The 12,156-nt window shown below is 53.5% G+C and overlaps 1 protein-coding gene across 1 annotated transcript; it reads left to right on the top strand.

The window, feature by feature from the left end:
* The first annotated feature begins 4,597 nt into the window (after positions 1 to 4,597).
* On the top strand, positions 4,598 to 7,249 carry SIX6 (SIX homeobox 6). The gene is made up of 2 exons (XM_086892727.1): positions 4,598 to 5,377; positions 6,524 to 7,249. Exons 1-2 carry the CDS (start codon positions 4,806 to 4,808, stop codon positions 6,690 to 6,692), a joined length of 741 nt encoding a protein of 246 aa, XP_086748853.1. The 5' UTR covers positions 4,598 to 4,805; the 3' UTR covers positions 6,693 to 7,249.
* The last annotated feature ends 4,907 nt before the right edge of the window (positions 7,250 to 12,156 follow it).

Raw genomic sequence — 12,156 nt, 5'->3', positions numbered from 1 at the left:
ACCAGCCATGGCCTGATACTTCTTTTGACAAGTAGCCTAAATAATACACCGAAGAACAAAGATTTAATGAATATATGGTGTGAGAGTAGAAAGTGGGTGAATCTCTTTCTGTCCAACAGCATTTTAGGGACTTCAGTGTTATCAACAGGTATGAGGAGCTTAAGTGAGTATCCAACCTGCCCACTCATTCTAATATTAAGCAGCTTACAGCTTTAAAAGTAACTTCATTTTTAGGAAGAATTTAAACGATTGATAGCTGTTATTTCAACAATTATGGCACTCTTAAAAATAACAAGGCAAGCATGTGAAACACATCGAAACACAGGTCGTTTCCCCACCAAGCATCCCCCACTCCAGCATCCTGAGCTTGAGGTCCTCCATCAAAGCACCCGGATGGCTCCCGAAAATCCCTTCCCCTCTCCCCGAGGGTTGCTGACATTTCCAGTAACCTTTTCTGTCCGCGACAGCGGGCACTGTCCTCGGGCTGAGCGTCCCCCGCCTGCTCCGGGGGAGCGGGGTAAGGGCCAGCCGGGGGGAGCACAGGGAGCCTCCCGCTCCTCCAGCCCCGCCCGTCCCGCAGCGCTCCCCGGCACCAGCCGGGGTCCTGCCGAGACCCATCCAAGGCCGGAAAATCCCGGCTGGTTTCCCAGATATCCGCCCGAGGGACTGCCTGCCATCCGGTTCTCCCGGTCAGCATCCTTTAATGAACTCCCACATCTCTGACAATCCTACCGAGACTTTAAAGTGAGGCTTCTTCTTCCCGAGGGTATTTTTTAATACACTACTTAATGCCGATCAAGGGCTTTAAAAATGTATTCGCACCTCTGCAGCATTTAAAATCTCCGTCTGGATAAATAACCCCCAGTGACTGAGATTCTAGGACCCAGGATAGCTGACAAGTGCTGATGCGAAGATGTACAGATATGTTGCTCAGCGTGTTTTTGCTTTAAGGCTCTGAGGAGAGGGGAATATATCCTATCCTGAGCCCAGAACTCCTGTGTCCATGCAGGCCATCGAGATGCTACAGATGTCTGGTCATATTTTTAATAAATATTTTTTCATGTACAGTTTTATTTCTTGTTCTCCAGTGGGTTTGTCTCTGCAGGGTTAGCTCATCACGCTACCTGTGGCAAGGGTCAAAGCTGTCACCTAAATAAAAGTAGTTATCATTGCCGGCTGTTAATGCAAGAGTAGTGTTTCTGTGATATAGGAGGAGAGAGGGGGAAAGAAGAAAACTGGGGGAAAGGGACGAAACGAAGAGGGCACGGCCGAGTTCACCCCCAGGCTCGTCCGCAGCTCTAATAAGACACGGGGGCTGAGCCAGGAGCTTGGGCACGGCAGGAACCTCGGCTTTTTCGGACATCGCGTCCCACGGGTGTGGGGTCGCTGCTGGGGCCGCTGCGGTCGCTGCGGGTCTCGCTCCGGGGGTAGAGCTCTTGTGGAGCGGCGGGGAAAGGGGAAACCTGTCGTGGTGCCGACCGTGGAGAAAATTCCCTGAGAGCTGGGAAAGGGATGGAGCCCTTGAAGCTGATGTCTCTCGGCCCTGGTGGCACAAAGCAAGGAGCCCCGAGAACCTTTCCCGAAGAGGGACAATTCAGTCACACCGGATCGTGGCACTTCCCAAAACCCATCGTTCCCAGCTGAAGACGGTGCAAAACTACTGGGGCTGGACTGGTTATCCACCTTGGGTGACCCTTTAAATGGTTAACAAAAGGTTCCTGGGTCCGTTTCGGTGTCGCTTTTCTTTCTCGCCCTCTCCCCTCCCAGCAGTGCTGCCAGCATCGCCCCATCCGGGCAGGTTTCTGGGGAACAAAGGCTGGGGACCTGGGGGACAGCCCCTCGCCCCTGCGAGCTGCACTTAATGAGGATTCATTTCTTTAGCCTACAGTCCTGGCTTTCATTACGGAGCCTGTCTTGCTCTGTTCATGGTCATTAGGCTGCATCCCAATAACTCCCTCGCCAGATCATGTGCATGATTTAAAAAAAGAGAAAATAAGGAAAAAAAAATAAAAAAGGAAAAACAAACAAGCAAACAAAAACTTCAGTAACATTAGTAATCATTTTCATCATCACCATCACCATCATCATGTGGCCGTTCTAAATAAGCTACCCATTAACACAGGTTTTTTAAGAGTCCACGTCTCTCCCAGCAGAGTTTTTTCTCCACGTCTCTCCCAGCAGAGGTTTTTCTCCACGTCTCTCCCAGCAGAGGTTTTTCTCCACGTCTCTCCCAGCAGAGGTTTTTCTCCACGTCTCTCCCAGCAGAGTTTTTTCTCCACGTCTCTCCCAGCAGAGGTTTTTCTCCATCAGCCCCGTCCTGGGACGCTGCCGGGGGCTCTGCGGGCTGGGCTGGGGGCGGCGGGGCCGCTCCTGCCCGCGGGGACGCGCCCGGAGCCGCCGAGGTCGCCGCCTTCTCACCCGCTCGCTAAAGGAGCCCGATGCTCATACCGAGGAGATCTGGAGGCTTTTTAAATTCCTGCCCGAAAAGGTTATTTGGGATCTTTCGTTGACTTGGTCAAATTATTGTTTTTTCCCTAGCGGAGAGGACAGTGGTGGGATGGAAGGCTGGAAGAGGACTCTCGGCAATATTTATACATTATATTCTCCTCTTCTCTAGTTTTTTCTCCCCCCCGCCTTTATTTTCCCCCCGTAAGTAGATTGGCAAATAAAACTTGGGTAAAGGTGAAGCAGAAAAGTCACTCCTTATATTTTTTTAAGTTTCTGTGGAGTGTCTCTGAACTCGTGAGTTTTGTGTGCGCTTTTATGTCTCCCCAGCTCTGTCGGGTTTTATGAAAATGAGCAGTATTGAAAGCTTTTCCATCCCGCTAGCTGTGAGCCTCACATAAATGATGTAAATGGCTCGAAGGGTTTTTTTCAAGTGAACTGTGTAGATCTGTGAAAATAATATCAGGGTTTTCCGTCAGAATGAGCTTAGCACTGTACTGAGGCGTACCATAATCTGACCCGACACCTCCGACCATCTGCGCTATCTATCTGCCTTCTGATTTACCAAATCTTCACAAGCAAAAGACAAATTGTACTTGATACTAAAGAAAAGACGGCGAGTCTCAGTCCAGCTCCATTTCTGTGGAGAAATGATTGGAGAAAATGTAAATCTGTTTAATTTCGGTCTACAGAAAACAAGCAAAGGAGCTTTCTTAAAGAAGGGGAGAAAGGAAAACAAAAACAATAGGGAAAAAAAAAGAATAAGGGGGAAGGAAGAGACAATAACAAGATATCAAATTAAGAAGGGATTTTTTTGACAAGCACTCTAGAAAAAAATACATTGCATAGAGCAGAGGGGAGAACATATTGTGCTTAATTCAACATACATGCTGCCCTTCCAAGCATAGTCCCTAATATTCCCGGGAAGAAATTACCACTGAGCAGCTATTTGTGGAACAAAGAGTGGCTTCTTGATAATTCTCTACGGAAAATAAATCGTATCCTCGCAGCTCAGAAAGTGATTTTATCCCATCCCGAGACGTTTGGAGTTGGCCCCGCTCCTCCGAAGGGGCGGCCGGGGATCACCTCGCACCCAGCCCCGCGGTCGCTCTCTCAGGGCACCGAGGGGGAAAAAACCCACGCAGAATGATCACTACGAGGTGATCAATATTTCAAAAGATTCCCGAAATCTGCTTTAAGTCGCTTTCCTGACCTACAAATGACTTCTCACTCCTCGCGACTATTCTCGGCGTCTATTCAGGACCATTCAGCCGAAAACAATAAGGATTTAAATGTTAAAAAACAAAACAAAAAGAAAAAAATTATAACGCTTTGGTTGAACGGGGAAGGGCTCTGGGCTCTGCAGATAATTCCTCTTCTTAACCGAAATGGGAAGTCACCTACATGGGGAAGGGGAGAGCTTTTCCCTAAATCTCGGCTGTTCCTGCGGTCCTCCCGCCGCATCCATTGTCAGTGACGCTCCCAGCATCACTGTCACTGTAACGCAGCCAATTTTTTTATCCGATTTCTCAGCTCTGCCTTATTCCCCTCTCCTCCAGCGGGTGCCCGGAGCTCTGTGCGAGCATCACCTGGCCGGACCCCGCAGCTTTACCGGGGAGGATGTGGGGGTCCCGGCCGTCCTGTCTCTGGGACCACTCCCTCTAAGCTGCATCCAGCACCCTGAAGCGGGAGCCCTTCTCTCCCCTCCCCTCAGCCTGCCTTCCCCGGGGCGGCGGGGCGGCTGTGCCCTGCCCGGTCGGCGGGGCAGGGCGGCGGGGTCGCGGTGCCCGGGGAGCGGCCGGGGCTCGGCGGGGAGCGGGGCGGGGAGCGGGGCGGGGAGCGGGGCGGGGAGCGGGGCGGGGAGCGGGGCGGTGCGGGGCCATCGGCCGTGATTGGCAGCGGCTGACAGTGAGTGGCAGCCCCGCCATGGAAACCCGGGAGCCAATCTGCCGAGCCCGCAGCAAATCAGCCGCTCCCGCAGCAGCGCCGCGGCGGCGGGGAGCTGCGCTTGTGCCTTTTCTGGTTTCCTTTTTTTCTTCTTCTCCTTTTTTCCTCCTTCTTTTTTTTTTTTCCCTTCCCTCCCTCCCTCCTCCCCCCCACCCCCCGCCCGCCCTCCTCCTCTCTCCATCCTCCTCCGCCTCGCCCCTGCCCACCGCCCCCAGTCGCCGGAGCTGCCGAGCGGTCCCCATCGCCTCTCCGCCCTCCGCCGTCCCTCCCGCGGCAGCTCCGCCGGCAGCTCCGGAGGCAGCAGCGGAGCGAGGGGCGGCCCGGGGCCGCTGCCCCTTCCCCGCCGCGGGGCTGTGCGCGGCGGGCATCGCCGGGGGAGCGCGGAGCGCGGAGCGGAGCCCGGCGCCGCCTCCATGTTCCAGCTGCCCATCCTCAATTTCAGCCCGCAGCAGGTGGCCGGGGTATGCGAGACCCTGGAGGAGAGCGGGGACATCGAGCGCCTGGGGCGCTTCCTCTGGTCCCTGCCCGTGGCCCCCGCGGCCTGCGAGGCGCTCAACAAGAACGAGTCGGTGCTGAGAGCCCGGGCCATCGTGGCCTTCCACACGGGGAACTACCGGGAGCTCTACCATATCCTGGAGAACCACAAGTTCACCAAGGAGTCCCACTCCAAACTGCAAGCCCTCTGGCTGGAAGCGCACTACCAGGAGGCGGAGAAGCTGCGGGGCCGACCCCTGGGGCCGGTGGACAAGTACCGGGTGAGAAAGAAGTTCCCGCTGCCCCGCACCATCTGGGACGGCGAGCAGAAGACACATTGCTTCAAGGAGAGGACGAGGCATTTGCTGCGGGAGTGGTACCTGCAGGACCCTTACCCCAACCCCAGCAAAAAGCGGGAACTGGCTCAGGCCACGGGACTTACCCCCACGCAAGTGGGCAACTGGTTCAAAAACCGCAGGCAAAGGGACAGGGCAGCAGCCGCTAAGAACAGGTAAGGAAGGCGCTGCCCGTCCCGTCGGGACACAGGTTCTGTTCTCTGCGGTTCTCGCCCGCAGAGGCCGGAGGCTGCGGGGAGGCGGTGCGAGACTGCCCGCAGAGGATGGGGGAAACGAGCCCGGGAGATTTCATCCCGGGAAATGCAGAGAGATAAAGCAGGAGCAGCGGGAAAACTCTAAGGCTTATTAATTACTTCGATTTAATAGGGCAGGATCCCCGCCCTGGGCTCCCTCTTGGCTGCCCGTGGGGGAGCGGGACAGGGGCAGCCTGGAGCCACCGGCTGGAGCTGGCTGCAGAAGGGCCACGTTCAGGGGCTGAGGGGAGGCAAACCCCCTTCAAAGTTTTGCCCGGACGTAGAAATACCGGTTTGAGATTGTCCATGCTGAGAAGAGCCGGCCATGCCCTCTGCGGGCCCTGCCACAGCCGCCGTGCCCTGTTCCTCCACCGGAGCCATCCGGGCACATTCTTTGGGATATTGTTCTTTTTCCCATTTTATATATAGAAATATATAATAGAAATACAACATGTATATATGTATATATATAAATTGAAAAAAAAGAAAACGCTACAGAAGAAAATCACGGCTCTAAATGAGCAGTGTTACCCCAACGCTGGTGACACAAGCTGACGCCCCAGCAAGCAGGGGAGGGAGCAGAATTCCCCCTTTATCTCCTCCCCAGGATCCCGGGGTGGGGAAAATTCCCCTTGTCACCCCTCAGCCGGGCTGTTGCACATCGGGGACGTGGGTACTGTCACCCGGAGCCCTTTTTTATCGGCTAAGGGAAGATGTAAGGCCTACCGGACGGGAAATGCCACCCGGGAGCTGCTGCAGGGCATTACTGAGCCCTAAGACGAGGCCCGCTTTGGGGACAGGCTGCGGAGGAGGGACACAACTTTCCCCTGGCTGTGCCAGCCGAGGAGCGGGGCTGACCCTGGGGTGGGCACCCGATTTCTCAGACAGAGCAGAGGAAGCGGGCGCCCACCGAGCTTCTGCTCCCTCCTATCAGCGCTGTAAGTGCTGCGAGCCGGAGCTCGGGGGGTGGGGTGCGGGGTGCCGGTGGGGAGCCCCCGGGGGGCTGTGTCGGCGGGTGCCGGGGTGCGGAGGGCGGGCGGTGATGCCGTGTGTGCCGCTTCCTTGCAGGCTACAGCAGCAGGTCCTAACGCAGGGCTCGGTGCGCTCGCTGCAAGCGGAGGAGGAGAGCGGCGGGGAGGCGCTGGGGGCCGCCTCCAGCCCCGCAGCCAGCCTCTCCAGCAAAGCGGCCACCTCCGCCATCTCCATCACATCCAGCGACAGTGAATGTGACATCTGACAGCACCGCCATGGCAAAGCGGGCCGAGAGGGAGGCCCGGCTCAGCGGTGCCTGCGGTGCCCGGCACTGGAGCCGAACGCGGGGTACGGGGCGCTCCCCGCCCGCTCCTCCCTCCCAGCCCCGCAGCAGACTGCAACAACAACAACAAAAATCATTAAAATAGTTGTCGCCTTTATTTGGAAGGATATGGAGAATTGATGCCTAAAAAGAAATAATTAAAGAAAGACCAGAAAACGTTAAAAAAAAAAAAAATCATCAAAAAATCGAACGCCAAGTTGCAAAGTGTCTGAGTCCCTGCTCTTATCCCGCGGGGCCGTTCCATGTTGAAAAGACGCTGTTCTTTTGGTTGGGTTTTGCTTTACTTTAAAGGGGTTTTTTATATATATATATATAATGTTTATTTACTTATTTAATGATTGCTATGGTAGATTTTTTTTTCTATTATTATTATTAATTATTATTATTTTTGGCTTGTTCTCTATGTGCACAGGTGACTTGTAGAGCATGTGCAGGACGAAACTGTATGAAGCAGCCTAAAACCATAATAAAATATTTGGTGAACGACCCTCGCATCTGCTTTGAAATGACGGTGTCGGTCTCAAGCTTGCCGGTTTACGCAGAGCAGATCTCCGAGGCCACGGGTATTTCAGCAGCAGCTCGGCAGGAGCCGAACTAGCCGGTCCCCGGGAGCGGGGGTGATGTCTTTGCCGGGCAGGGAGCTGGGAGGAGCCGGGATGAGGCGAGAGGAGCCGGAGCGGGGCTGGCGGGAGATGCGGGTCCCCTAGGAAGGGAAGGAGGCGGCATCACCGCAGCTTCTTCTCTCCCAAGGGCTGAAGCTTTGGGGATTATTGGAGGCGAATTTTCTGAGAGGAACGAGAGGGGGGGAAAAAATAATATTATGGAGAGGAATGATTGGGGCACAGCCTCGCCGAGGGAACTAAGCTTCCTCCCTCACCTGGCAATAGCAAGGAGAAGATGGGGAATTAACAGTTCTCCATGCCAGTGAAAGGCCATAACGGGGGCGAAATTAACCCAAATCGCGACGCCTGCGATGTGCCTGTGGCTGTCCCCACCATCCGCCTCCCTCGCTTTGTTTTGCGGCCGTTTTGCTGGAGGAGACCAAACGCCAGGTCCAAGGAGCGCGCTAAGCTTTTTTGCCCAGCAGAAGGATTTTATATTATACAATTTGACATTGATCTTTAAATCGCCTGAGCTGTGCTTTTTTTGTCTTCTCGGTCTCATCGCGTTTACTTCTCTGTCCTCAGAGAGATGGCTCCCCGGTAAGCTGATTGCTTGGCTCGTTTTATTTAGCAGCCGAAGCCTGGCACTGGGGGAAGCCGGGCGGCGCTGGGAGCCGGAGATGCCCCGGCTCCCGCTCGGCTCCAGCTGCCTGCAGCAGCCGAGGGGGCACAGGGGCATTTCAGCTCCTTGATAGTTTAATTCAGTCCTGCTACCCTATATCGGAAGGTATATTCCTGTCTCGGCAGTGACTTTTCCCCCTCTGTCTAAATTTGAATTTAAAACCCGGATTCAAGGCGTTTACAGCCCCCCCCATGCCTTAATCTGCCTTTCCTCCCCAAATGCATGCGCCTTGGTTTTCCTTACAGACTATTCCAGGGATGGGGCAGGTAGCAGGAATTTTTTAGCTGTTTTTTCAAGTCAGTTTACAGGCAGCTCCTTCCCTGGTGGGCTTTAAGAGGCAAATAATCTACATTTTAGGAGTGCGGAAGGGTCGGATGGCAGGGCGGGGAGCGGGGGCAGAGTAGGGATCTCCACCTGCCTTTAGGGTATCCACCTACGGGAGGGTCCGGAGGGCACTTTGCACCCCAAACCCTGAGCTCTGTTGCCTCCTCAGCCCCGCGGGATTTAAGCCGTGCAAGAACAGCCCGGCTGTGCTGTTTAAGCGTCAAACGACGCTGGGGTTTTACCTTGGATTTGGGCTTCGCTGATGAGCTGCGCTTCCCACCCACGAGGCAGTTTTGGGAACAAAAGTGGTGTTCTCCCTCAAAACGGAATCTGCTGAAATACAGCGTGTTCTTTCTTTATTTCTTTTCTTCCCTGGGAAATGGGTGAATTGGATTTAATTTATCCGTCGGCTTCTGCGGGCAGAGTAGCAGCGCTTATTGTGGGGAATTAAAAATATAAAGAGAGCGGAGAGCAAATGCGCTCAGCGTCTGGTAACGTGGGATTTCTTTCCAACTAAAAAAACACCTGGAATTTATTCAATAGGCAGTGGGGATGATATTGTCTCTTTCGACAAAGGGTTTGAGTGTCATGAAGGATGCGGGATCTCCCGAGTGGGCAGTGGAGGGACCCTCCCGAGGATGCAAGAGAACAAACCAAAGCCTTCAGAAAGAGTGGCCGGGGCGGGGAAGGGAGCTCGGAGCCCCGGTGGGAAGAGCAGCCCCGCTGCCAGACCTTGTTCGCTGTGGGAGAACGGGAGAACCGAGCGTCTCCCAGCTCCGCTTCTTCCCCTCCAGAGTCTGCGGGGGCCGGGGCCGTGGGGATGCTCCGGCGCCTTTAGTTCCACCAATAAAACCCAAAATAAAAAACCGCGGTTTCCTCACCCCGTTCCCCCCCGTTTGTTTGTTTGTTTTTTCCCAACTGCCTTTTATCTTCCCTTATTGAATGTCCTTCCCCCGGCTTTTTCAGCAATTTTTTCCCCCTAAAGATCAGCCCAAGCCGTCGCCTTCCCGAGCTTCTGGTTGTTTTTAAAATAATAAATAATTATAAACGGGTAAGAGTGAAGGAGCTTGTATTTACATTAAACAAAACGCTCCGAAAAAGGTCACTAAAAAGTCTGCCTTGACCTCTCTCTCTCCGGTTTAACAAAGAGGGAAAATATTGTATCAAAAGTGAAGTGAATGGGGAAGGTGGAGAAGAGAAACAGCTTTTCCTCTCTTCAGCTGGGAAGGGGGGAGAAATGTTTGAATATTTCCGTTTCTTTTGAGAAGCGGGGCAGTCCGGGCAGGGCTGAATGGGAAAGTCTTGTAAGCGGGCTGGGAGGCTGTCAAACTGCTCAGAGGTAATCACTGCTAATGAAGGGGTCTCCAGCCCTCCCTGGGACAAAGGATGCTTACGAGTGCTAGCTGGGACTGAATAACTAATAAGTTTGCAAGGAGGAAAAATGAGTGAGCTGTCAGTAAATTGATTTTGCAAGAGAAAAAAAAAAACAACAACAAAAAAAAACCCCAAACAAACCAAACTAAAAAAAAAAAAAAAACCAACAGAAAAAAAACTCTTGCAACAACAACAATAAAAAAAGCAAAAAGCAAAAAGCTTGCAGGATGGGGGGAGAGCCTGGCTCTGTTGCAGCTGGGGACAGAAAGCCCACTTACCCAGGGAGCATTGTCCCAGTCCCACACTGCAGAGGAGGACTGCTGCTGCTTGCACGGGAAATTGGGGTGGAGGGAGGCTGGGGGTTGCAAGAGCATTGGAAAAGCCACACCAGCCTCTCCAGGCTGGGGGTACTGCCCCAGCTGCTGCCTGGTCCATGCAGATGCTCCCTGCATGTCCATCCTCATGCTCCAGTTTGCACAAGCCTTGCAGAATGTTCATCCCATCCCCGTCCTACAGCCCAGCCCCACAAAAGGGTCTGTTCCCTGTTTGTTATGCCACTGCCTTTTGCCCCTTGTCTAACCAAGGTGTTTTCTTTGCAGAACAGAAAAAGGGGGTGTCTGGAAACCTATTGAATATTGTACCAGCACCAGCAGTTCTCTTGGCTGGGAGGGCTCCTGTACAAAAGGTCAGCTTTAGCTTGTTGGCCTGGAGCTGGGTGCTGGGAGATGTAGGAGGGGGCTGGGTTCAGGGGAAAACACGCTTGTGTGACAAGAAGAACATGTGTGTGTGTCATAGCTGTGGGAAGCAAGAGAGTGAGCTGCGTTTTGGACGTTTCACGCATCCAATTAAGGGCTTGGGAGGATCAGACTCTGGCAGATCCAGTTACCCCTGGCCGCTGCGGGGGTAATACCGTGAGAGAGAGCGTAATACTCCCCAGCCTGTCTGCCCCCCTTCTCAGCAACACCAGGCACTGGCTTTTCCATCTTTCTGTTACTTCTTTCTTCTCCAGGAGATCCACGTGTGTTTGCTGGAGAGGAGGATGGAGGTGTCAGAAGCCAAAGGGAAAGGGCACTGTGGGGTGTAGGAGCTGCCAGACTTTGACCTGTCCTTTCCCTTGTCCCTTCCCCAAGGCTACCCTGCAGCCCCAGCACCCCAAAGGAGCCTGAACCCTGGGCTGACCTTGGTGTGCCCCCACGAGGGTGAGACCTAGCTGAGGATCCAGGGAAGAAACATTTCATCTTAGATCCTCCGAGGCTTACAGCACTTTGCACTCTATCAGCATTTATTCTTGGCACTGGGGTGACAGAAAAAGCTCATGGATATATACTCCCTTCTGTCAGGACTGGCTGCAAGAATCCCTAGTCAAAGGCCAGGAAAAGCCTTTCCTTCCTTCATCACTAGCTGCATCCAGTCTAAACACCCCCAAATTGCAGAAATTCCCCAGAAAGCTCATTTTAACCCTGCTGCCTTCTGATCTGTGACATAGGCCTCTGGCACACACTTTCCCCTGCAAGAAATACAAATTGGAAGGAAATTTCCAGCTTCAAACCATGTAAAAGTGAAGTGGGTTCACATATTTGTCATCTCTACCTCCTCCCAGAGGTGGGAGAGAGGCGTTGTTGCCCCATAATCCTCCACACTGTCAATTTTCTCCTTGCACTTAGCAGAGCTGGTGCCATTCCATCCCACTGGAGTCAGCCCAGAGCATCAGCCCTCACCACTGTTTCCACTATTTCTGTTCCAGAAATCCTAAAAATTGTGCCAGTCAGCCAGTGCTCTCCCTTTACAGGCTCTTCTCTCACTGTATGGAGTAAAACCCAGGGGACTTGGCTTTTATCTTGGGATTGTCAGACAGTGCTGAGCCAAACCCACTTCTGTGGGTGACCCTCACACCCAGCGTGGCCAGGATGGGACCCTCACCCTCCCCACTTGCTGCTGAGGGAAAAGCATCTCCTTTCCAGCAATGCCCAAGGAGGGCCTTGGTGGCACCTCTAGGACTTCCTCCCCACCAGGCAGCCAAATAAATGGTGTCAGACAAGACTTGCAGCTCACTACCCCCAAAATCTGGATTTGCAGCTCATTTTCAGGCAACCAGGACAGCCTTATCAGGAGAGTGTCCATATGGAGACCAGAGTTGTGGGGTGGTCTCTCTTTTCCCTATCTCGCCTTCATCCAGCACCCACTCCTGACTGGAAAACACCTGGCAGGGTTTTATCTCTTTATTGTCACAGTTCAGACTTGTCTTGGAACAGGAAGACACTCTGCCATTTCTGTGTTATTAAATGACTTGTCCCCTGCTGGTGGGGTCACTTCTCAGTGATTTTCAGCCCCCTCACTCTCCCAAGAAGGTGGCTGTGTCCATGGGAATGATTCTGCATGCCATGCCAGCTATTGAGCTCTTCCC

Source organism: Cyanistes caeruleus, chromosome 6 (assembly GCF_971803275.1).
Source record: "Cyanistes caeruleus chromosome 6, bCyaCae1.hap1.1, whole genome shotgun sequence".
Taxonomy (NCBI): Eukaryota; Metazoa; Chordata; class Aves; order Passeriformes; family Paridae; genus Cyanistes; species Cyanistes caeruleus.
This window is presented reverse-complemented; position numbering and strand designations above follow the sequence as displayed.

Coding starts and splice junctions, on each gene's coding strand:
- SIX6 (XM_086892727.1), top strand. CDS start 4,806: ATGTTCCAGCTGCCCATCCTCAATTTCAGCCCGCAGCAGGTGGCCGGG. Junction 5,378..6,523: donor GCAGCAGCCGCTAAGAACAG/GTAAGGAAGGCG, acceptor GCTTCCTTGCAG/GCTACAGCAGCAGGTCCTAA.